This window comes from Halichoerus grypus, chromosome 6, assembly GCF_964656455.1.
Source record: "Halichoerus grypus chromosome 6, mHalGry1.hap1.1, whole genome shotgun sequence".
Taxonomy (NCBI): domain Eukaryota; kingdom Metazoa; phylum Chordata; class Mammalia; order Carnivora; family Phocidae; genus Halichoerus; species Halichoerus grypus.
This window is the reverse complement of record NC_135717.1, coordinates 5,886,142-5,911,356: the sequence shown is the minus strand read 5'-3', so window position 1 is coordinate 5,911,356 and position 25,215 is coordinate 5,886,142. Positions and strand designations below refer to the sequence as shown.

The 25,215-nt window shown below is 47.3% G+C and overlaps 1 protein-coding gene across 10 annotated transcripts in view; it reads left to right on the top strand.

Annotated features, from left to right (window-relative positions):
• The window catches only part of SMURF1 (SMAD specific E3 ubiquitin protein ligase 1), a 109,792-nt gene extending 88,950 nt beyond the window's left edge, over nucleotides 1–20,842 (top strand). For 7 of the 10 annotated variants that reach the window (XM_036064870.2, XM_036064871.2, XM_078074342.1 and 4 more), the window contains 8 exons: nucleotides 1,740–1,843; nucleotides 9,438–9,552; nucleotides 10,688–10,866; nucleotides 12,065–12,202; nucleotides 13,190–13,310; nucleotides 14,262–14,463; nucleotides 15,459–15,543; nucleotides 17,598–20,842. In XM_036064870.2, the coding sequence (XP_035920763.1) occupies nucleotides 1,740–1,843; nucleotides 9,438–9,552; nucleotides 10,688–10,866; nucleotides 12,065–12,202; nucleotides 13,190–13,310; nucleotides 14,262–14,463; nucleotides 15,459–15,543; nucleotides 17,598–17,697 (1,044 nt within the window). In that variant the 3' untranslated portion in view covers nucleotides 17,698–20,842. Of the gene's footprint in view, nucleotides 1–1,739; nucleotides 1,844–9,437; nucleotides 9,553–10,687; nucleotides 10,867–12,064; nucleotides 12,203–13,189; nucleotides 13,311–13,990; nucleotides 14,052–14,261; nucleotides 14,464–15,458; nucleotides 15,544–17,597 lie in introns of those variants that run through there. The other 3 variants (XM_078074341.1, XM_078074338.1, XM_078074343.1) reach the window with 2 other exon arrangements.
• The last annotated feature ends 4,373 nt before the right edge of the window (nucleotides 20,843–25,215 follow it).

Here is a 25,215-nt window from a genome sequence, read left to right as displayed (position 1 = left end):
TTGATCCCAGGATCCTGGGATCATGACCTGAGCTGAAGGCAGATGCTTCACCGACTGATCCACCCAGGCACCCCTTCAGGTCTTGATTTTATTACTCAGCAAATTGTAGGTCTCTTTCAGGACGAATGGCCACAGAGAGACTATTTTCTCCTTAGGTAGGAGTTTAAAAGCTCAAGAACTTCTGAAGTGAAAATAAAGAGATTTATATGGAAACTAGTACTAAATAATACTGTCAATCCTCTTATCTGCTCTGTGCAGATTATATATTCCCGCAGTCTGCATGGTTTCTTTAGAACCAATCATTCCTTCTATTGTCTTACACAGAGTTTCACCCAATGGCTTTGCCTCCTCAGAGAAGCTTAGTGACCAACTGGCCACCATATTTTTAATGTGTTTTCTGGAAATAGGAAGATCAGGTGGTTCCTGAAAACCAGGGTTCTGTCCTTCATACAGCTCCCTGGTGGGATCAAGACCACTAAACAGGCAGGCCCCTCTGATCAGAAGGTAAAATCTCAGTGATGTTTGGGCCATATCCTGCCTGCCTTTGTGGAACCACTGGCAGAAGTGATCAAAGGAGACTGGATAAGAACTGAACTCAGATCCCCACTGGGCTGCAGTGGCTGGGGGAGGGGCACAGAGGGCGAGGCCGGGGGCTGTAGGGAGCCCAGTGAGGTCTTCCCGGTGATGGGCACTGAGTATGTGCCCAGGGCCAGGCTCGACACCCGAGCTCAGCCAGTGTTGGGTGATATGGACAGATCGGCCAAAATGGCCATTGAGCAGTCTTAAATGGTTGCTGGGGAGAGGAAAGTGGTGAATTATTGACATGTTGCTGCCAGATCATTTCCACTCAGTGTCCTCTTTCCCTCTTGGGTGCTAAAGCTTGAATTACATTTAAAGCATGAAAAGATTCTTAAGTGCCTTATCATTGAAAATATCTACAAACATTTAGCGAGTTCCACTCAAAAGACTGAATCTGGGGGAAGGCTGGGCTGGCCACCTGTTCTGTGTTTTGGGTAAGCTACTGTATGTCTTACTGAAACCCTTTTTTTGGCTTTTTTGACTCTCTGCAAATCATGTGACTCTTCACCTCAGATATAAAAACAGGCTCAGAATTCTTTTACTCTTCAGATTCTCTAGGGATGTCTTCATTTTGGTTAAAATATGTAAGTTGGGATGCCTGGGTGGCTCAGTTGGTTAAGCGACTGCCTTCGGCTCAGGTCATGATCTCAGGGTCCTGGGGTCGAGCCCCGCATCGGGCTCCCTGCATAGCAGGGAGCCTCCCTCACTCTCTCCCTCTGCCTGCTGCCCCCCCCCTTGTGGGTTCTCTCTTTCTCTCTGGCAAATAAATAAATAAAATCTTAAAAAAAAAAAAACTAAAATATATAAGCTGTTCTTAGTATGGCACATTAAAATTAAATTGTGTGGAGAACATGGGCTGTAGTGAGGATGCTTGCTGTTAAGCCTTTAGTGATTGTGCTGAAAATGGGGGTGTGTGTGTCCTTTCGGTGCGGTTTCGCCCAGCACGGGCTGCCTTGTCGTTTCTGAGGGAGACCTGGGGAGATCAGGTGACGAACCGCCGCATACGGGACACCGAATCAACACTCTGAATGGGAACCAGATCAGACTCGGATTTAAATGAATGTGCATCCTGATTTGGGCTCCATCACCGACAACCTTTCACCTTTCTATAACTCTAAGAATGCCACCTGTTCTTCTGACACTGTCATTTTGCTGAGCAGGAGTCTTACCGCCAGATCATGAAGATGCGGCCGAAGGATCTGAAGAAGCGGCTGATGGTGAAGTTCCGGGGAGAAGAAGGTTTGGATTATGGCGGAGTGGCGAGGTGAGGAGCTGGGGTGGCCCCACTTGCTACTGCACAGGGCTCTGGGCCGCCGGGACGGGAGGTTTTTGAGGGCGCTTGTCCTGGGGCAGTCAGGACCCCCGCATGGCCTTCCGTGCTCCTGGGAACGAGGCTGTGTCACAGCCACCAGAAGGCACATCTCCTTCACCCGGAATTTACTTCTTGGAAAGATAGGTTTCAACTTTTCAACCACCCTCCCCATCCCCCGCTTCATCTGGCAGCTCTGAACCTGAAACACGAGGGACCTGCTCCTGAAATCAATCTGGGAGCGAAGCAGCCTTGCTTTTCCCAGGAGAGGACTTTCGGGGCACTGGTGTCAAAGGAATTTTGCAAAGTGACTCGGTCAAAATCATTCATGCAAATGATCTTAAAAATAGAAGAATGAAAAACTGTTATTTCCCATCTTACCTCTTTACACCTTTGCGACAACTGCCTTTTTTGCTCTTTTAACTCTCTCTTCTAATAGGTAACGTTATGTCACTAAATTGGCCAAGTTCAGACATTATGCGTTGACTTCAGGATGTATGGTCATAGACACAGACTGGGTAATGCTTGTGGTGAGGATCTAATTTAATACTCTCACTTCCTAGTTTGGTGCTGTCGCCATTTGTAGATCTTCTTTCATTGTCTTTGTAACTCTACATACTGTGTTTTCACCATTATTTTTGGTTTGTCAACTAGAGACATGATCTCTTGACCTCTTTTTTCAAAAGCAAAAAGGACATAAATCCTCCTGACTTCCCCTTCAGGAATCCTTTCCCCCTTTACCTCCTACATCCTGGCATCTGGCATACTTTTGCGTCATCAAGGTTGAAGGTTCATAGTCTGTTCTGTAGCCTGTGCTTGTCTACCTATTATTTTTAAGAGTTGAAAATCAGTACATTGTTTATATTATCATGACCATGTAAATATTGTTCACTGAGGTGTTAAGTGGTATTCTAGAGTTTATTTTAGCCTTTTGAACAAATTTTAATTTTTCCAAGAATTTCTTCATATTTGTCTTTTTTTTTTTTTAAAAAAACCAGGCTTTGTCTTTATTGCCCCATTAAGCTTCATCTTTTGCCACCCCCCACTTGCCCGCTTCTTCTGTGTGTCTCTCAGGACTGTCCAGTCCTGACTGGTGGTTCTCTGGGCCTTCTGCACCATCATTGTCATGGGCCTTTGCTGCTTTCCTAGGTCAGAGCGTTGATTTGTGGATCCCATAGCTTCCTCTTCCTTGGTTTACTCCCTCATGTTACCGGAGTATATCCTGAAGTAGCTTTCTTAGAAAGGGCCTGTGGGAGGTGAATCTTCCAAGGTCTGTTAATTTGCACTTTAATAGTTTGCTTTTTTTATAGACTTCTAGGAAGAAAGTAATTTTCTTTTCTTTCTTTCTTTTTTTTTTTTTTTAAGATTTTATTTATTTATTTGACAGAGAGAGACACAGCGAGAGAGGAAACACAAGCAGGGCGGAGTGGGAGAGGGAGAAACAGGCGTCCCACCGAGCAGGGAGCCCGATGCAGGGCTCGATCCCAGGACCCTGGGATCATGACCTGAGCCGAAGGCAGACGCTTAACGACTGAGCCACCCAGGCGCCCCAAGAAAGTAATTTTCATTCAGACCTTCGAAAACGCACCCAGTGTCACTGCGCGGGTGGTCTGATGACAACCTGATTTTAGTCCTTCCTTCACCAGAAGTAATTTAGCCCCATCCAGGACCACCCATCATCCAGACTCTACCGCCTCTTTTCTATTTTTCTCCCCCCTTCCCTTCCTTACTTCCTGCTGACATGTAATCCACCACCATCATCACTCCCTTGCTCCTCTTTCCATTTGTTGCACTTGTCCAGCAAAACCTCCAATAGTCCCATCCTGGGGCTGCCGAGCCTCGGCTGAGCGGTGGCGGGTAGCTGGAGGAAGATGGGCGCCACACTGCTGGCCTCTCTCCCCCTTAGGGACGCCAGCCTCCGGGAGGTCTCAGCGGCCTCTGCAGCCATGCTGTGCTTCTCTCGATGCTTCTCTCGCCTCCCGGAGGCCTGTACGCGTCCTCAGACCTCTCCCTCGCTCCCACCCGGCTTCCCTCTCAGCTGCTGACTTTGCTTCACTTTAACTGAGGACCCAGAAGCAAAGTAGAGAGTATTTCCTCACTGCCACCAAATATCCAGTCTGCCAGCATCTAGACCCGTGGGGCCCCATATACCCCACGGTGTGTTCCCATAGAAGAACGGCCCTGCCCCTCGCACAATGCAGCCAGGTCCTCGTGCTCCTACTGTTGTTCGCATCTATCTCATTTCCTCAGAATGTTCCTTTCTCTCGGATCAGTCTCATCTCCATACGCATGCGCTACAACTACTTCTTAAACAGACATGCCCCCCAGACCTTCGCTGGACACTGTATCCCCTCCCTGTCTATGCTTTAAGGAGGCACTAAAGGCAAATAGAGCAAAGTAAAAAGAAAAGCAATGAGAAATTCCAGGAAAAAAACAAATTTTTTAAACACTACTCCCTCAGTCACTGACCTGTTTCTCTGTTCTCCTTGGAGCAGAACCCGTCGCGAGAGTTGTGCGCATCCCCAGCCCTGCTTCCGCATCCCTCGCTTCCTCTCCACGCCCCCTCCCCCACTCTCCCCAGCAAACCTTTCTGCCCTCTGAAGCTCCTTGGTCAGGGTTGCCCCCCGGACTACATCTCCCCCGACCCCACGATGACTCTGCGGCCTTCATCTGTCCTGTCTGTCAGCAGCTCCTGACATCGTTGGTCACTCCCTCTTCTCGAAGCACTTTTTCCACTTGGTTCTGGGACACCACCCTCTCTCTGTTTGCCTCCTGCCGGTCCCCTATGCGGGTGCTCCTCACCCCGGAGCATCAGCAGCCCCTGGCTCAGTCCCGGAGTCGCCTGAGTGCGCCCTGGGTTCCGTCTCTGCGCCTGGACCCCACCCCTCGCTCCCCTCAACACCGCACCTGTTTGTCCTGGGCTCTTCTTAGGGATTTGTAAAGCCTCCTAAACCTAATGGTCCCGAATCTCTAATGGCCCCCTCATACTAGCTTCTTGTTTCTCCTTCCTCGGTGCCCAGCCCGCCCTCACCCCCTCCCTTGTCACCTCCCAGAGATCCATCCGTGGTCCTCAGCAGAGAGCCCTGCCCAGACCACCTGTGGCCCCTCTGCCGCCCCCCCCCCTTGCCCCCCTGCTTCTCACTGTCCTGCATAGGCCTCTGCCAGCTTTCTGGAGACTCTGCCGGTCCTCCCCTGGCCCCAAGCTCCTAGCTAACACCCCACAGGTGCACCCAGGCCTGGCCCATGGCCTCTGCCCTCCAGCCGCTGCACTCTCGCCGTGGCCTGCCTCGGGCCTTTGCCTTCGTGTCCCCTCTGCCTAGAGTGTCCTGAGATTGTCACGTAGCTTATTCCCTCTGTTCTCTGGGGTCTGCTCACACGTTCCCCCCAGGGTCCTTCCCTGCCCCCGAGTTCCCCGCGTCCCCTGTGGCCCCGGCCTGCATGGCCTGTGCACTCGGGAGCAGTCCTGTCCTCGCCAAGTCCCCAGTTCCCAGAGGAGCCCCTCTCGACAAGGGTCCACTGAAGTAGCGGCTTTTTCCTGCTCACGGGATTCCCTCCCCTCCGTTTCCCTGCTTTGCTCTTGCTGAAGTGCCTGTTACTCCGAGCTGGACTCCCTGGATGGACGCTTCTGGTCTCTCCTCTTTTTCTTTTATTTCCCGTCTTGGCTTGTTTTCCCCCTGCTTCTGGGAGATTCCGACTTCCAGTGCTTCAGCAGGTTTTCTTAACATGAACAGAAGTGGTGGTTCTGAGCAGTCTAGTTATTTATTTTCACTTGCTCATCCCCGAGTTGTTTTATTGCAGTATACTTGACACACAGTATGACATCAGTTTCAGGTGTGCAACACAGGGTTTCGTAAACGCTTATGCTCTGCTCACAGGTGTGGCCGCCACCTGTCACCGTGCAGCGAGCGCTGCCGCCCAGCCGCTGACCGTGACCCTCTGCTGTGCCTTTCCTCCCCGTGACTCTGCCTCGTTCCCGCACCTCCCACCCCCCTTCACCCATTTCGTGGCCCCTTCCCCAGCCCCCTTACCTCCGGCAACCATCCGTTCTCTGTCTTTACGAGTCTGTTTCTACTTTGTTCGTTTGGTTTGTTGTATTTTTTAGATTCCACGTATAAGTGAAATCATATGGTATTTGTGCTTCTCTGTCTGACTTAGTTCACTCAGCATCATACCCTCTGGGTCCATCCATGTGGTCACGAATGGCAAGATCTCATCATCTTTTATGATTCACATTCCCTGGTGTGTGTACATCCCATCTTTACCCGTTCGTCTGTCTATGGACACTGAGGTTGCTTCCATATCTTGGCTGTTGTAAATAATGCTGCAGTAAGCATAGGAGCGCTTAAGACTTTTTGAATTAGTGTCTTCATTTTCTTTGGGTAAATACCCAGTAGTGGAATTACTGGATTACACGGTATTTCTATTTTTAATTTTTGGAGGAACCTCCATACTGTTGTTCACAGTGGCCGCATTGCTCCGGCACTTTTTTATCTTTTTATGTTATCGTAACATACTCATTTATTGATTCCATGGTAACAAAATATAAAATGAGAAAATTAAATTATCATCTATGACGGAGTCTTCACATGACTGAATCTTCTTCAAGAACACCCCTATAATTTGTATGCTTTTGTAAGAATTGTGTTTATTCATTAACCATTAAATGTCAAGACTCCACCATGTACTAGGCACTAGGGATACAATAGTGAACAAAGTAACGTGTTCTCTGCCCCCTTCACCCCTCCAAAGTCCCCATCCAAATGTGTTCTCAATCTCATGAGGTACAGACATTAATGAAAGAATTACACAAGTAATTCTAAAACCCCAGCTCTGGTAGAGGCTACCAAGGAGGCCCCTGTGTCTTGGGAAGTCAGGGGACAGGACCATGTCACATGCTCTCCATTTATGGCAAATTCTCAGCCCTACAGCAGCTACCCCAAGGAAAATTATGTTCTGACAAGCATTATAAGTGGCCTCATTTGGTTTCTGGGTAGAGCTGGGATTTTTTTTCAGCAGCCAAAAGAATTAAAAAGCAAGAAGTCACGATCTGCCCTTTGGCCCTGGATAGAATCATTCTTCCACCTTTTTCCCACTGCCTGTCTCTGCCCTCCTCCCACCCTCCTGCCAAGTCCACCGGGGATAAAGGGTACAGAAAGGCATGCGTTTGTCTAGCAGTGAGCTCACATCAGCACCAGCTCTCACCACTTGAAAAATGGGAAACATTTTTCAAGACTATCCCAAGGTTCTTCCTTGAAATTCTCAATCTTGATGCTAGAAACCATCTTTCTTTTGGCAAATGTAACTTCTGTTTGCCCTTGATAACACAAATTCTGTCTCTGGGCAAGAGGATTAGGTTTTCTGTCCCTCTTTGTAGCTGAGAATCTTCCTAGTTATGTATTCATATTTGCCCCAACAGTTCAAATCAGACTACTTGCATTTTCTCTTCTATGCTATTTCCTTTATAGTCTGAGAAATTCAGTATCCTGAACTGTTCCAACCTACCATCGTTCCTTTGCATGGCTGGTATTACATATTCCCAGGCACACATGTGAATAGCTTGGTTTCGTGTGGTAGGAGTTCTGTTCCTTCCGCATATCCCGTTTTTATCAAGTCTTCCACGTGGAGAGGTCTTTGGGGAGCTCCCTTGGTTGACACGGTGCTCTAGTGGAAAGAGCTGTGAGTCCTGGCTTTCCTGCCTCCAGTTGGGTCTTGCACTGTTTCACCCCTCGGATCCTTCCTCACGTCTACAGGGGATCAGACCTATCTCGGAGAGCTATGGAGAGATTTAAATCCCGTGTGTATGCCTGCATTCATTATCTGGTCGATGAGAATCAGTCTACACTCACTTCCCCAGTGTTTGGTTCTGAACCATTTCCTGTATTGTTAAAAAACCATTTTGCCTGTATAGTTAGCGCTCCCCTTACCACTTCCTTTAACATACCCAATATGCCTCCCTACCTCGTGCGTGACGCGGTCAGAATGTTTGCTTGTGTTTTAATCATTTCCTGTCTAGACAGTTGCAGGTCCTTGGCTTTTGAAAATGACTCTTCTCAAACCCAAACTCTAAAACTTGGGGATGAATCCAGGTCTTACAGTTGGGGAATTCTGCCTTTCCAGTAAAGAATTTTGTAACATTTGGAGTCTCATTGCTTCCAGCACTTCCTTTCTGTTCTTTTGAGTTTGATACATAATTTTGTTGTGGTCTGATCTTTTTTTGTGTATTCTCACAGTGTTCTTGGATTATTTGCACATGTGCTTATCCTTTCATAATGTTTCTCAATTCTCTGCCTTTTCTATTTGACAGAGTAAGAAATTCCAGAATAGAACTTGGGGCTGTTTATCTTAATGAAATTTATCCATTTGAAAGGAATTTTGAATAGAAAGAAGAAAAGAGTCTTTGTAAGAAGTGCCACAGGTGCTTGTGTACGGTTTTCCCCATATTTTCCCCAGATTCCTACAGATTCTATTGAGAATGCTTGTTTTGTTTGATGGTTTCTGATTTGGGGCTTTTTTTTTTTTTATAATGAAATGATTGGAATATACAGGAATTCTGAAAATAATTTATTCTTAGATTTCCCATCCAGATTTTAGAACCATTAGAATTAATCTTAGTAAGTATTAAGCTTGTTTTTTAAATTATAAAAGCAATAAATGTCAGGGCGCCTGGGGGGCTCGGTTGGTTGAGCGTCCGACTCCTAATTTTGGCCCAGGTCACAATCTCAGGGTGGTGAGATTGAGCCCCACGTTGGGCTCTCTGCTGGGCGTGGAGCCTGCTTAGGATTCTCTCTCTCCCTCTCCCTCTCCCTCTGCCCCTTCCATGCTTCTGTGCTCTCTCTCTCAAAAGAAAAAAAAGCAATAAATGTTTATGGCAAAAGATAAGAATTCGACAAGATAGAAGATTATGAAGGGCAAAAATCGTTCTTAATCCATCTTCCCAGACTGTGAAATATCTTCTCCTCACTTAAGTGTTGATAACATGTTACAAGTGGAAATTTAAAAACTTTCTAGAAAGAAGCAAAAGAAAACTGCAAATGCCCCAGAATGCTAATTCTCGTTAATTACTGTCAGTGTGTCAGTGTAAATCCTCCTCCTCTTTCTCTTTGCGTAGATATCTTTCCTGTTTTATGTATATGTGCGTGCATGCACACTCTTTTAAAAATAAAAGTAGGATCTCTTGTATTTTTGTCCGTTATTACCTCATCATGAACATCATCACCTGAGATGTGGACCTTTGCACAGTAGCAGAGAAAATCTTAGCTGAGGTGATAAGGTAACTGTTGAGAACACTGCCCTTGGGAGGCGGTCCTGACTCTAGTCCACCATGGGTCTTCCTTAGCTTCAGAGCTGTGGGGGATCTGGGCCAGAAAAGCCATCTCTCATTCGACCAGAAGCAAGTTGTTACTTCCCAGTCTGTGCAAGTCACCTTCTCTCAGAGCAGGGTATCCTGCCAGTGGGGCCTTCCAGGGCTCAGGGAATCAGTCCTTTTGGTAAGACAGAAGACCGGACACTTCCGCACGTATAAAATGACTTTCATTGTTTTTGTTCCTAGGGAGTGGCTTTATTTATTGTGCCATGAAATGTTGAATCCGTACTATGGACTCTTCCAATATTCTACGGACAACATTTACATGTTGCAGATCAACCCAGACTCTTCAATCAACCCCGTAAGTATTCGCGAATAAAGAGGGAGCAAATTGGAACATTTTTTTAAATGGATTTTCAGGTTTGGTCTCTATCCTTGGTTTACTCGTTGTAGACTTACTCAGAGTCTCTGGTAAATAGACACTGAAAAGGAGAGTGGAACTGGATTAAGGTGGATGATTTCTCTCCTGTGTGTTTTGTGCCTGGGATCACTGGTTATGTTATTTTCAAAGACAGCAAGAGTGAAACTGAGCTGCTTAGAATACTCAAAGCCCTTTATTGCCAGTTGGGGGAACCGAGGTATGAGGACTGTATTTGTTGACCGTGTCATTCTGAGACGTGGGCTATGAAGTCCATCCTCCTCCCAGTCAAAATTGGAATTTTCCATGATTGGTCTTTTTGGCCATGAGTGCTCGTGGAGGACTCTCCCCGTGGGGTTGTGTCCCATGGTCACCGCTGCTGGGCCCACGGCCCCTGAGGCAAAGTCTGGGACCAGCTCTCCTCTACAGGCATTCAGATGTGACAGAACAGAGTCTTTTACCAAAATGGCAATGAGGTTTTGATGAATTCTGATTCTAATTCCGACTGAAAGCAGAGATGTGTGTTTCCCCGTTAAAAACCAGAACAGCTCTGGTTTTTCTGCTTCATGTGCAGAGAATTTTCCTCTATGTTCCTTTTTTGTTTTTTCTTCCTTCTTTGGGTTTTTTCTCTTCCGCTTTCTCCAGGGACTCGGGAGGGATGGTAGAAGGAGGGGAATTGCCCTCCGCTCTCTTTCTCGGTAATGCAGTGGACTTGGGCGCCCTGCACTTGGAAGGGCCTGTGCTTGGTTTGAGTCTGCAGCTGCCCTTTGAATTCTTAATTTTTGAGTAAGGGGTTCTGCATTTTCCTTTTACACTGAGTGCCACAGATGATGTAGCAGTCCCGAGAAGGTGTTTGCACTAGGGGCCTATCACATACTCAGATGATCTATAAAGACGTGCTCTGGGTTTTGACTACCTGACCAGCCTTCTTTCCTCCATCTGTGAGCACAACCTGTGAGTAACCGGCCGAGTTAGATGGGACAGTTCGTTCTCCCAAGAAGCTTGGAGAAAGCACAAAGGTATCCACTTCGGCTGGGCCTTTTCCTACTGAATTCGTGTTCTCTGGTGCCCCCTACAGGACCATCTGTCTTATTTCCATTTTGTGGGCCGGATCATGGGTCTCGCCGTGTTCCACGGCCACTACATAAATGGGGGCTTCACGGTTCCCTTCTATAAGCAGCTACTGGGGAAACCCATCCAGCTCTCGGATTTGGAGTCGGTGGACCCAGAATTACATAAGAGCTTAGTATGGATTCTGTAAGTACAGCCTCGCTGTCCAGTTAATGCACAGCCACCGTCTCGTACACCGGATAGAATTGTCTGTATGCGTGTGTGCGTGCATGTGAATGTTTTTGAGGGGTGGGTGTGAAGTTGGAGAAGAGAAATAAAGAAAATGCTGTTTTACAACCAGAAACGTAAAAGTAGATTGAATAAGAAATACTCAGTTGACTTAATGTTCTTCATGTTTGGCCAGTTTCACTTCATAGACTGATTTCTCTTGTTGTCCCCTCAAATTATTAAGGAAGGATCACAAGTGTTAGTCCCCCGAGCCTCATAGGTGGGTGGGTGGTTTGCTTTTGACTCTCTAGGGGGTCTCCAGTTAATCTCTGGAGGGAAAGTATCAAAAACAAAATTAGTATCAAAGTACCTTATGTCAAAACATTTGATATGAGAAAAGGATCAGGGAGAATTCTAGTCACCTTTGTTTTAGAATTCTCCTAAAACGCTCTTGAAAGCAGCTGGCCCCGTTCCACGGTGACCATGGGTGTCGCAGGTCCTTGTCAGTGGGCTGATTCCATGGGAGCGAGAGACCCAGGCTCTGGCAGAGGGAGGACGTGCCGAGGACCTGAACTCAGTTGCGTCCTGCGCTCTGTTGGCCCGCGGTCCCTGCTGGGAACGGGTAGTCTGTGAGGGGTAGGGCCTCCAGCCCATAGGAGATCTTTCACTCTGTGTTTCAAGAAGCGCGGCAGGCGGTGGAGTCCGTTTGAACTCTGGAGTGCTACTCTGTGTGAATGGCTGCCTTACAAGGGGAACCGTATCGTCTAGGTGTGTCTCCCTGCAGGTTGCTTTTCCTTTGACTGAGTTGACTCTTCATGAACCCCTCCCTTCTGTTTAGAGACTCAGTTGACAAAGCAATCAGGTCACTGTGTCTCGTAAGATCACAGAATGGTAGAGCTTCCGTCACCATCCTGCGAAGGGGGAAGCCGAGAGTCAAGGGCCCATCTGGATGTGGAGCTGGGGTCCCCCGGCTCCTCCCAGGGCCTGCCCCCCTGCCCGGGCACAGGCTCTTTGTCTGCCTGAGGCTCCTCTCTTCTCCCTCCTGCAGTTCCGGGGTGTTAGTCAGTAAATGCCATCTGTCTGTCTGTCTGTGCCCCAGATTGTTCCCGCTCCTGTTCTATTCCCTGCTGCCTTGCGGCAAAGATCTGACATCCATCTTCTGTCCTAACTTCAACAGAGAGAACGATATCACCCCTGTGCTGGACCACACTTTCTGTGTGGAACACAATGCTTTCGGGAGGATTCTTCAGCATGAATTGAAACCCAATGGCCGAAACGTTCCTGTCACAGAGGAGAACAAGAAAGAATATGTCCGGTAATGTTCCAGGGAACCTTGGTGGCCGCTGATGGGGCCTCCGGGTGCCCGGGACCGTCCTGGGCATGGCTGGGTCCACCTTTAGATGGTCAAGACTCCTTCACTGTTAGAGGCTTCCCTGTCCCCACCAGCATGTGTGACCAGAATCACATAACTGAACTGTCGGGTTCAGCAGTGGGAGCTCTGCATGGAGGAGGCCCGATGCCACCAGGCCTGACCTGTTGAAGGGACAATAATGACCCCCGAGCCCAAGTGCCGGAAGGGATTGCCAAGTGGCCTCCTGATTCTGGGTGTGAAGGTGGTGAGTGCAGGAGAGAAGTGGAGCCTAGAAGTTTCCTTGAGCTCAGTCTCAAGGAAGTCTCCTCCATTGTGGTCCCACCTCTGACGGCAAAGAAATGACATGTCACTTACACTGGAAATCTGGAAGCATATGGGCGCGTTGGAGTGCTTGGGCGGCCAGACTGGTGTGTGGCTCTCACAGCATCCCCGTATCTTATTTTTAAGTCTACTTTTTTTTTTTTTTTTAAGATTTTATTTATTTATTTGACAGAGACATAGCGAGAGAGGGAACACAAGCAGGGGAGTGGGAGAGGGAGAAGGAGGCTTCCTGCAGAGCAGGGAGCCCGATGCGGGGCTCGATCCCAGGACCCTGGGACCATGACCTGAGCCGAAGGCAGACGCTTAACGACTGAGCCACCCAGGCGCCCCTAAATCTACTTTTTTAAATGATGGCACTTGCTGTAATAGGTCAGGTTAATTCCTAGTCCTATTTTTAGTAAAGCATCAGAATGTGTCAAGCCTGTGCTGACTTATTTTTAACCCGGTCTTACCAGCTGTTGGGGGTTTGGCCAAGCCCCCCATCCCCCCCCCCAGGAGGCCTGGCGGCAGGGCGTTAGGTTCAGCAGATGATGGCAGAACCCACTATGGAGGAAAAGTTGTTCCCGTGAACCATTTGTATTGCCTCCAACTTGCGAATTTGTCTTTCAGGTTGTATGTAAACTGGAGGTTCATGAGAGGGATCGAAGCCCAGTTCTTAGCTCTTCAGAAGGGGTTTAATGAACTCATTCCTCAACACTTGCTGAAGCCTTTTGACCAGAAGGAACTAGAGGTACGTGCTCACTGGGCCGAGCCCAGTCCACATTCAAGGTCGTGAATGTGATCAGTGTTTTCTTGTTTTACACACGGCAGCAGAGTGAGGCTCACCTGTTCCCCAGCAAGGCCAGGGGTTTTTGGGGCTCCAGGATAACAGGGCTAGAGCGAGCGGGGTGTCGAGGACATCTGAGCCTGTTTAGGATCAGGCCAGGTGTCTCTCTGCTTGGCGGCAGCCAGCCCAGATCCTTCTCTGGACATTGTGCAGGGTGTTCTGTGGCTTATCCTATTTTTCAGAATCTCTAGCAGTAGAGGTTCCTAACCCCCTCCTGTGTAGTCACCTCGGATCGAGGAAATTATCTTGCATAAAACCAGATTCTCCCAGCACGTCAGCTTTCTGTTTTTGTTCTGGCTATTATTAGCCTCGGAACAAAGTGTTATTGTGTCCTCTAATCACACTTCATGTGCTTGAACATAGCGGTTCATTCATCTCTTACCCACCTCCGATGCCAAATGGCTCAGGGCTGCGAAATCCTTCTGTCTTTCTGTCCCCGGTGAGGCGCCTCCCGCCCTGGGCAGACACATGCACACGACTCCCGCCATAGTCTCTCCGCTCAGCCTTCGAGCTCCGCCTGTCCCAGCCCCCGAAGTCCCTGGGATGTGGCCCCATTTTATAGTCCGCCCCTTTGGTCTTGCCAGTTGCTTCTTTCATACCGACTCCTCGCTGATGTGGCGCAACACCGCGAACGCAGACGTGCTTGTAAGAAAACCCCCGGGCTGGGGGTCGGAAAGCAGCCTGGGGTGGCAGCATTGGGCACACTGCTGATCTCCCTGCTTATCCACGTCTGGGGCTTGTTTCTTCAGGCACGATAAATTCCCTCCTCTCATGTCCTGGGAACTACTGGGTGGGGCGTGTCATGACCCTGGTTCGTACGTTTGAGAACTAACTTGCCGCCGAACGCCTTCCCAGCTGATCATTGGTGGCCTGGATAAAATCGACGTGAGCGACTGGAAGTCCAACACTCGGCTGAAGCACTGCGTGGCCGACAGCAACATCGTCCGGTGGTTCTGGCAGGCTGTGGAGACCTTCGACGAGGAGAGGAGGGCCAGGCTCCTGCAGTTCGTGACCGGGTCCACTCGGGTCCCTCTCCAAGGCTTCAAGGCTTTGCAAGGTGACTGACATGGAGGCGGGGCTCCTGGCCCCACGCATCTCCCCTAGGCGCGTCCCACTGGCAAGGCTTTGGGAAAGAAATCAGAGTTTTTAAATGCACCGTGGATTCGTTTCTGAGTCTTCTGATAGCAGCTCTCTCACTGCAGTCCTGAGTGAGGGAGAGAGGCCTGGCCTGGGCATCAGGAGATGGAGTCTCTGGCTACCGTGTTGGTCATTAGTGCCAGGGGTCCTCCCTGGGCCTCAGTTTCGTCCTCTGTGCAGATGCACTGCCTGATGGGCTCCACCGATGGGTATGCATCCTGTCTCTCGTCCCTTCCAACTGTGATAAAAAAAAATCTGATATCCAGATTTTTGATAACCCTGAGAGCTGGAAGGAAAAAGTTGAATGATAATAGTATATTAAGACTTAGTAAATGGAATTTTGCATATTAATAGTGATAGATATATTTCACATATAGAATATTCCTGGTACACTTTTCCGTATTCCAAGGACTTCTTAGAGTGACAGAAGTTCCTTCCATCCCCTTGGGCTTTTGTCCCAGGTGTTTATGTCTTTTTCTCTTCCCATCGTACCTCTGCCTGGGGAGATTTCATGACCCTGTATCTTGCTTTTGTTATAACTGCTGCCTCTGCCAGGAGTGGGTCTGCTTGCTAAAAATTTCTGTTAAAAAAAATAACAAAAACACAACAACAAAAAACACATCACTGGTAGTTTAAGGATTTTCACATACCCCCACTTGAGTGGGGGAGGAGACAGGAGGAGAGTTCTCACCAGTCTTCGCTCTGCCCCTGTGGTTTTCTGGAATGTCTGGTATAGGTCCCTGGATGGCCACTGTCAGCATATGCTAAGCCAGGTGGAGGCTCATGCTACCTCGTGAAGTCCGTGTGTGGCCCTCCGGCAGGACGGCCCGCCTGGGCACAGGGCTGAGGGTGTGGTGGGCAGTGGGGCCTGGGCCCTGCCTCTGACGTGCGTTAACTAGAATGTTTTCTCGTAAGGTTCTACAGGCGCGGCAGGGCCCCGGCTCTTCACCATCCACCTGATCGACGCCAACACGGACAACCTTCCGAAGGCCCACACCTGGTAAGGCCCGTCCCCTGGGAGCCTGTCTCCACCATGTGCCGCCCTTCGCGGGACTTGTCTAAGCTCTTTTCTTCTGTGGAGCACTCTGCTTCCCTTGTCAGCATCCCAGGACCACTGGCGATGGCCCCGGTGTCCGATGGAACGAGCACTCGGCCGTGGGTCACAGGAGGGTTATCAGACGTCTCTGTTGTGAAACCACTTGTGTCGTGAGATGGGATTCGTGCTGGCTGGCGCTCCAGCAGCTCGTCTTACCTCCACTGGCTCTTGCGTGTGCGTGCGTGAGCACACGTCCCTCTCAGTAGGAAAACTAGTTTTTAAATTTTTTTATTTTATTTTTTAGAGAGCGCATGTGTGTGTATGCACGAGTGGTGGGGAGGGGCAGAGGGAGAATCTTAAGCAGGCTCCATGGTCAGTGTGACATGGGGCTCGGTCTCATGACCCTGACATCGTGGCCTGAGCTGAAATCAAGAGTTGGATGCTCAACCAACCAAGCCACCCAGGCACCCCAAAAACTATAGTTTTTATTTATTTTATTTTAAAGACTTATTTAGTGAGAGCATGCGCGAGAGCAGGGGGAGAGAAAGAGGGAGAGAGAAACCCAAGCAGACGAGCTCAGAGTCGGACACGGGGCTTGATCCCATGACCCTGAGATCACGACCTGAGCCGAAACCAAGAGTCAGACGCTTAACCAACTGTGCCACCCAGATGCCCCAAAACTGTAGGTTTTAATCTGGAGTTACTAGTTCATTTCCTAAGAGTCCATTTTCCTTCTTGGAACTTAGTCTATGATGATGCATCTTGTATACTGAAAAATATTTCTTCCCCAAATTTTAACTTAAATAATAATCATAGCAGATTATTTGTGGTTTAAAAATCAAGTTAGTTACGTACACTTTGTCTCAGAAACCATGTATCGAAAAGACCAGCATGTCTAGTTCAGGAGAGCCAGGTCCTGGTCATCCAGATGCATTGGGGTGTAACAGAAGGTTCCTGATTGAGAGCCCAGGGGTGTGGCTTCACATGTTTGCACGGTCCCAAGGCCATGGGGAGGCTACAGCGCCTCGCCCAGCGTGGCCGTCACAGAAACCGCGCCGTGGTGATGCTGGGCAGCTGCTTTCCTCCCCGTAAGACTCTGTCCTTTCATAGTTTGGTGTCTAGAGTAAAACAGATGTGAGAGGTGCCCTCTGATGCTAAAGCCCCCCGCCAAGACTGTCACACCATTCAGCCCAATTCTTTCTTGAGAAAAACCATCCTTAATTGCTTAACCCCCTGTAATTTAGTAAGTCACTCTATGGCCTCTCTGTCAGAATTCTATATTTTTTTGTTAGTAGAGAATATCCTTCTTAAAGGGTATTTTTTTTTTTTAAATACAACAGTAGAAATGAATTTCCCCAGGGAAATGTTGATTCATTTCATCACTCATTTCATCTATCGATTTCATTTCAGTGTCAGGGATTTGACATTTTATTAGTTTTGAGATACAGCTTGTTTTTGCAAGAAATATTCCAGACTGCCCTGTTTGGTCTCAGATCAAGTCACGGTGGATCAGCTAGACATGCCGTATAAATTGTTAGTGGTGATCTGACTGCCGGCCGGTCTGGATTACAGTGCTCTCTGCAAAGGTGGTATTCCTCGTACCGAGAAATAATTTCTCCCAAAGACAACAAACAAAACAAGCTGAGAACTTTGTCCTCATATAACCGGGAAATAGTAATTGGTTTAATTTTGGTTTTCAAGATCTTAGGGTCTATGTTGCTGTGTGTTCGATGAAAAAATCTCTGCTTTCAAAGCAGACGAGGACTAGGGGTGGGGGGACTAGGGGTGGGGGGAGAGTAGAAAACTTACCTCCACCTCTTTATCCCAACAAGGGAATGAGATGCTTTCCCGTCTTGGCTCCGTCCTGCCTATCTACGTGTGTGTGTGCGCTCTCTCTCTCTCTCTCTGCTGGCTCGGGGCCACAAATACACTGCTCCCGCCTGTCCTTGTCCTTGAAGCAGGTCCTACATCCGGATCACCCCCAGCAGTGACTCTCTCGCTCTTTTGTCCTGTTCCAGCTTTAATCGGATTGACATTCCACCTTATGAATCGTATGAGAAGCTCTATGAGAAGCTGCTGACGGCCGTGGAGGAGACTTGTGGCTTTGCTGTGGAGTGAAGAGCAACCAAAGGCAACAGATTCTAGCTCATGACCACCAGACCAAAAGCAAGCTTTCTGTGTGCCTCCTACGCAGCTGGCTGAGGCCTGGGAACCCCAGATCACCGGAGGGAAAGAGTTGTCTCCCCTCCTTTTGGGGAGGGGGGTAGGGGGACTTTGGTTGGTGGCTCCCACCCATACTTTCCTCCTTTATGACAGTACTCCCACCCCCTTCCATCACCCATCCAATAAAATGCAGCCAGGTTTAGCATTTGGCTTCGGTCACACAGGATATTCCGCTATGACTGGAACCCATATGGTGATCGGCTCACTGCCCTGTGGTCTTTATAGGGGGATCAGCCCACAAGTTCTGGAACTGAGCTTGGCTTCCTGAGGCTTTGTAACTGGTAGCTCTCCTAGCTATTCTGTGTCAAAACGGTCCCGAGGCCCCTTTTCAAGGTCAGCAGCTCAAATTCCAGTCTCATCCTAGCAGCCTGTTCAGGTAGCAGATGAATTTCTAACTGACAAATAACCGTATTGTCTAGGGGAGGTCCGCCGCAGCGGGAAGCCGCCAGCAAAAGCGTGCTTCCCTTTTGGAAAAGTAAAGCGACCGGGGCCCGGGGTATGTTTCAGGGTATCCTGGCTGAAAAATTGGTTCTGCATAGAGAAAACTGATCTTTCCTTTTAAGAGTCCCTTTTGCCACGTTATCTATCTAATTCGAGATATTTTTCCAGTGAAAATACCACATAACAGAGCTTATAAAAGAACAGACCCAACCAGCCTCAGATCCACGCCGCCAGTCCCGGGTTGGGGCTGGGTCACTGAATACTAACAAAGTGTCGTGCGGAACTGGCTGAGAGCCGAACTAACAAAAGAAGAGCCTGTTCTAGCTGCTGGCCTGGTGCGGACTCGCCTCCAGGGGAGAGGGGGAGCGGATAACCTCATTGACTTAACCCCCCCTTCTTACTGTTGAATGCAAACCTGACAGTGTGGGGGGGGCAGGGACACAGTTCCACTCTGGCTCATGCTGGTCATCTTCCGAGTGTCAGAGGGCGACACTAAGAGTCACCGCTCGCTTCACTCGCCCAAACAGCTTCACATGCTGAGCGAGGCCCAAGCCGGCCTGGACCCCCAGTTTCTAACCCCACTTTCCAATTTGCACACGATGTTCAAGCAGTATTTTAACAAGGTGGTTTGAGTGGAGATCGACTTCCGTGAAGGGCGGCAGCGGCAAATTGTCCTGTTTGGTTTTTGTTGTTTTTGTTTTGGGGGGCAAGTGTGGGGTAATTCCTTAGCAAGACACTTCACTGTTGAAACTTTGCTGTTGGCTTTGGAGTTACGCGGTGGCATCAGCTGTGGGTCTGAGAGGGGTCTGGAAGGAGCTTTTTGGACGACTCTCTTTTTGTTACTAACACCTTTGGACTGTGGTGGGTTTGGAGGCCTGTGGACCCTTCTCATCTTGCTGTGGTTCTTCGGTCGGCCCTGAAGCCGTCTGTGGCTCACGTGAGCAGCTCCGGGACCTCTTGGGAGATAGACCCCCTTTGGAACAAGAGGTCTGCCTGGTTTGGGGGGCATGGGTTGCTGGCTGGGTTCCAAGAGTTGCGAGAGAGCGCGCTTCTGGGCTACGTATGGAGGTTCCAGGATAGAGAGGATGTCCGGTGTGACTAGCTGCAGAAGGAAAATTAAATCCAAACAGGAAGTCCAGGCTGGATCGTGGGCTTGGTCTTTCAGAAGTTCTGCCTTGCCCCAGTTGGGCTTATCTTGTGTCTCGTTTACCATGATCCTTGTGAGGGCATTCTAGAAGCTGGCTCCCCCTGACTCTCTAGTCCTCCCTCGTAATCTTCCTCTGGAAGAGTGAGGAAATGTCAACTACAGACCTGCCCCCAGATCGGCCTCCTCTCGAAGGCGAACCTCAACAGCGTGAGGAGGAGACCTCCACGGGAGAGCTGAGAACACCTCCAGGCTGAGGTGGGAAGGAGCACTAATTCTGTGGGGTTGGCCAGAATCCGCAGGAGTTAGTGAAGAGACGAGGGTCTAGCGGGAATGTTGAGTTTGGCTCCGTTAAGACGATCTTCCTGCTGTTGGGAGAAACGGGAGCAATCCTTAGGAAGCGGACCTGCTGGCCCCAGGCTGCTCGCACGTGTCTGGGGTCAGCTCCGCAAGTGTTTCCTGTCTTGTAAGGTTGGGGTCTCTGCTTTTCTCCTCACACTTGCATGTGGGCCCCCTCATCAGCTGTGTGTCACAGTGGAGCCTGAAAGAGCAGAACGTTCCAGAGCCCTGGCTGACTCTCACCAAATGGGCCTGTTAGTGGCATTGCACTTCTAGAACCTTCACTATTAACAGTGGATTGGGCCACCCAAAGAGGAGTGTGGCAGACAATTGGGAAAAGCTCCTGATCGCGCCACTTTGGGTCCGTGTGGACCCCGTTTCCCACGAGCTCTCGTTCGTCGCCCTCTGCGGTAGTCCCCGATCGCCCACCTGTCCCCCTCCCCTCACCTCTTTGCCCAGAAGCTTCAGGGGCCCAACTTCCAGGCTTGCCCTCACCAGCGGTCATCAGCCGACCCTCAGGGATGTAGCAAACCACCACTCTGCCAATGCTGTAGGTAGGAAAAACAAAGGGGCTGCTTGGGGGACAGGAGGGACAGCTCTCTTCTGAGGGGAGTCTGCCCACCAGGTGGATTGTGTTCCCTAAGCTTGCTCGGCTGCATGGTCCCAATTCAGGTGAGGTGGTCCTCAAACCTGAGCTGCCGGGAATGGCCTTCTGCAGAGAAAACACCCTGCCCCCCAGCCCCGTCTGCAGCCAGGTGTGGGCCGCACGGCAGCCTTCCCGAAACATAGTATGAATTTTTAAAATTTGTTTATTTTTGTTTCTCAACCACTTTATAATGTATTTTTTAATTTATTTTGTAATGTCTTGTTTTTAAGTATTGCTGCTATCCTTGTTATTCTTCCCACTGTTTTTATTCCTGATTTATTTTGTGAAAATTGTACACTAATGTTCTGTTTTATGTCAAAATCAAAAGTATTTAAAGAAATACTAGTTCTATTTAATGTGGTTATGGAACCAGCTGGAAACACACAACAAACAGTGATTGTATAGCAGGCTGGACCCGGGAGGTCAGGTTCATTTTGTTACATATGCAATAAACTCACGACTTTACATTTTTTTGGCGTCTGATATTTTGGTGTGGAAATGAGATTTTTTTTTTTTTAATCCCACAAAAAAGAAAGGCAATGGTTAGAAATACTGGCAAGGGCCTTCTAAGGAGAAAGGACAAACTTTAGAACGGTAGAAGGGACTAATAAAAACGGGGCAGCTGAAAGTGCTCTGTATCGAGCAAAAACTTGTGGGATCGAGAAAGTTTTGAATCTCTTATTTTTTCCTTCCTAATTTGGATGCTTTTTCTTTCTTTTTCTTGTATAATTGCTCCGGCTACGACTTTCAGTACTATGTTCAGTACACGTAGTGAAGGTGGACATGCGGTCTTGTTCCTGATCTTAGAGGACAAACTGTCAGTCTTTTACCTTTGAGTGTGATGTTAGTTGTGGGATATTTCATGTGTGCCTTTCACTGTGTTGAGGTATTTTCCTACTATTGCTGGTTTGTTGAGTGTTTTTATCATGAAAAAGTATTGAATTTTGTCAAAATGATTTTGCTGTGTCAACTGAGATAATCATTTATTTTCCCTTTCATTCTGTTAATATGGCGAATTACATCGATTGATTTTTATGTACTGAGTGATCCTTGCATTTCGGGAATCCAGCTTTGTCGTGATGTGTATAATCCTTTTTCTTACTGTGTTGTTGGATTCAATTTGCTAATGTTTGTTGGAGGTTTTTGCATCAGTATTCATGAGGGATATTGACTGACAGTTTTCTTGTAGTGTCTTTGTCTAGCTTTGGTATCAGGGTGGTGCTGGCCTCCTAAGAATGAGTTAGGAAACATTCCCTCTTCTTTCTTCTGGAAGAGTCTGAGGAGGATTGATGTTAATTCTTTAAATGTTTGGTAGAATTCATTGATGAAGCCATTGGGTCCTGGGCTTTTCTTTGTTGGGAGGAATTTGATTACTAATTCAATCTCCTTACTAGTTATAGGTCCATCCAGACTTTCTATTTCCTCATGATTCAGTCTCGGTAGGTTGTGTGTTTCTAGAAATTTGTCCGTTTCATCTAGGTTATCCATTTTGTTGGCATACAATTATTCATAGAACACTTATAATCCTTCTTATTTTTGTATATTTGCAGTAAGGTGCCTCTCTTGTGTGGTTGAGTCCTCGTCCTCTTTCCCCCGCCATAGGCATTTAGCTAAAGGTTTGCCATTATGTTGAATTTTTTTTTTGGAAGAACCAACTCTTGACTTCGTTGGCCTTCTCTGTTGTTTTCTGTTCTCTATCTCTGCTGTAATATTGTTTCCTTCCTACTGCTAGCTTTCAGCTTAGTTTTTTCTTCTTTTCCTAGTTCCTTAAGGTATAAAGTAGGTTTTTGGTTTCAGACCTTTCTTCTTTTTTAATGTAAGCATCTATAGCTATGAGTTTCCTTCTCAGCACTGCTTTCAGTTTCGACATGCCGTGTTTTCATGGTCATTTGTCTCTTTCAAGAAAGGTTCTAATTTCCCTTGTGATATATTGCTTCCATATATTTATGAGTTCTCCCTTCTGTTACTGATTTCTAGCTTCATTCCATTGTGGGAAAGAGCAAATGTTTTGAATGCTTTCAGTCTTTTTAAATTTTTTGAGACTTGATTCATGGCCTTACAGAATGTGGTCTATTATGGAGAATGTTCTCTGTGCACTTGAGGAAAACGTATATTCTGCTGTTGTTGGCAGGGATGTTGTTTAGCTCCCAGTGGTCTGTAGTGTTGTTCAAGTTCTCGCTTTCCCTACTGATCTTCTACCTGGTTGCTCTAGCTTACTGAGAGTGAGGTACTGAAGAATCTTATTATCGTAGAGCTGTCCATTTTGCCCTTCAGTTTTTCAGTGTTTGCTGTGGGTGTCTCTGGATTTATTTTTGTTGAATGTGTTGAGTTTCTTAAAATTGTATGTCCATTTCTTTACTCAAATTAGATTTTTGTCCATCACTTCCAAGTTCTCTGCCCCTTTCTCTTTCTCCATCTGGGGCCCCAATAATGCATATATTTGTTTGGTGGTATCCCATAAGTCCCTTAGGCCCGCTTCACTTTTCAATGTATTTCCTTTTGTTCCTCTGTTTCAAGGATTTCAAATGACCTGTCTTCAAGTTCACAGATTCTTTTGACAGCTCAGGTCTGTTGTTAAATCCCTTCATTGTATTTTTTAGCTCCAGAATTTTTTTTTTTAATCATATACGTACATGACTTTCTGATATTCTCGTTTTGTTCATATAGGTTTCTTGATTTCCTTTAGCTCTTTAAGCATGTTTAATAGTTATTTTAAGTTTTTTTCTAGTAAGTTTCTTTAGGGACGGTTTCTTTGGTTTCCGAAGATATATTTTGTTCCTTTGGCTGTGCCCCATTTTCCTGTCTCTATGTATGCCTTGAGATCTTTTGTTGAAAACTCGTCATTTGAAAAAACAGCCATGTCTTCCCATTCTTTGCAGAATGGCAGGAAGACCCTCACTAATTAGCAGGGTGTGTTCTAAGACTTGTGATCAACCCAGGCTGATGGCTTAAGTCTCAGGTCTTGTTTTGGACTGTGTCCTCCCTGGGCCTGTACCTCGCCCCAAGGCCCCTCTTCTTTTTCCCCATACACACGGCTGCTTTTAGAAAGTCCCAATTTTCCAGAGTCTCACTCCAGCTTCTTCTCAGGACCTTAGATGTGTTACTGTATTTTTCTGCCCCAGGCATCTGCAGGTCTGCCCTCCCCCTGCAGCTTTCACACGTCGTGTTGCTTGCTGCTGCCTTCCGGGCTCTGGCCGGCCTGCAGTCTCAGCTCTGCCGTCCTCCCCGCCTGACTCCAGGCCAGGCAAGCAGAAGCCAGTCCCTCAGGAGTCCGACAGCTCAGAACATGGCAGATGATTTCTGCTCCCCTTCTTTCAACACAAGGGAGGAAATCAGGAATTGGGCTGGCTCCTCCCAACCACACATTGTTGTGCTAGGAAGGGTCGAGGCAAAGGCGAGCAAAGTTGCCACAAAATTCTCTGCCATTTTGACTGCGGCCTTTTCTTGATTGGGCATTCACCGGGTTGCTGTAGATTTTTGACTGATTTCCAGAGTCTGTAGTTGTTTTTACGTATGTATTTTCAGTGTTTCCATGGGGGTAGCACAGGCCTGGAGCTTCCTAGTTGGACATCTTTAATCTCTGCCTTTTGATTAGAGAGTGAGTTTAATACACTCACGTATAGTTACTTATAAGGGACTTGTTTCTTCCATTTTCTTATTAGTTTTCTATGTGCCTTACAGCTTTTTTTCCCCTCACTTCATTACTGCCTTTCGTAGTTGATTTTTTTTTATAGTGACATGTTTTGAATCTTTTCTCATTTCCTTTTGTATATATTCTATAGATGTTTTCTTTGTGGTTGCCACAGGGATTATACTTAACATCCTAAGGTTACAACAACCTAAGTTCTACCACTTTGAATAGCATATACAGATCTCCCCCTCGTTGTTGTTGTCACAAATGGCATCTTTATATATTGTGTGCCCAATAATGTAGTTTTTTATGCATTTGCCTTTTAAATCCTGTAGAAAATAAAAAGTAAACTTACAACCAAACTTATAATAATACTAGCTTTTATAACAGTCCATGTATTTACTTTTGCTGGAGATTTTGATTTCTGCTTACAGCTTTGAGTTACTGTCTGAGCAAGCATCCTTTCATTTCTAAAGGAAGGACTTCCTTTAGCATTTTTTGTAAAGCAATTCTGATGGTAGCAAAGTCCCTCACTTTTGAAGAGGAATTTTGCTGGATATAGAATTCTGAGTTTCATCAATTTGCATAAATCAACCCTCTACTTTCTGACCTTCAAAATTTGATGAGAAATCTGGTCATCTTATTGAGGATCCCTTAGGGTCCATGACAAGTCACTGCTCTTGCTGCTTCTAAGATTCTTTGTCCTTGTGTGTCCTTGAGTTTATTCCATCTGGAGTTTGTCTGGGTTCTATGTGTAGATTCATATCTTTCATCAAATTGAGAAATTTTTGGTCATTGTTTCTTCAAATATTCCGACTCCTCTCTCTCCCCTCTCTGTCTCTTCTCCTGGGACTCCCACAATGCTTGTCTGCTTAATGATCTCCCATGGGACTCTTTGGTTATGTGCACTTTTCTTTTTTCTCCATTCCAGTTGTCCAATCTTTAAGTTCATTGATTCTTCCTTCTTATTTAAATGTGCTTTTTAACTCTCCTAGGGAATTTTCCATTTCGGTATTGCACTTTTCAGCTCCAGAATTTTCTTTTGGTTCTTTTTTATAATTCCTGTCTCTTTTGATAGTATTTTTGGTCACATATTGTTTTCCTGTCTTTGTCCATGTCCTCCTCTAGCCCTTTGAGCAGCTTTCAGACCGTTAAAGTCTTTGGCCTAGTAAGTTTGCTGTCTGCTTCCTTCCTCAGTGATGATTTCTGTTC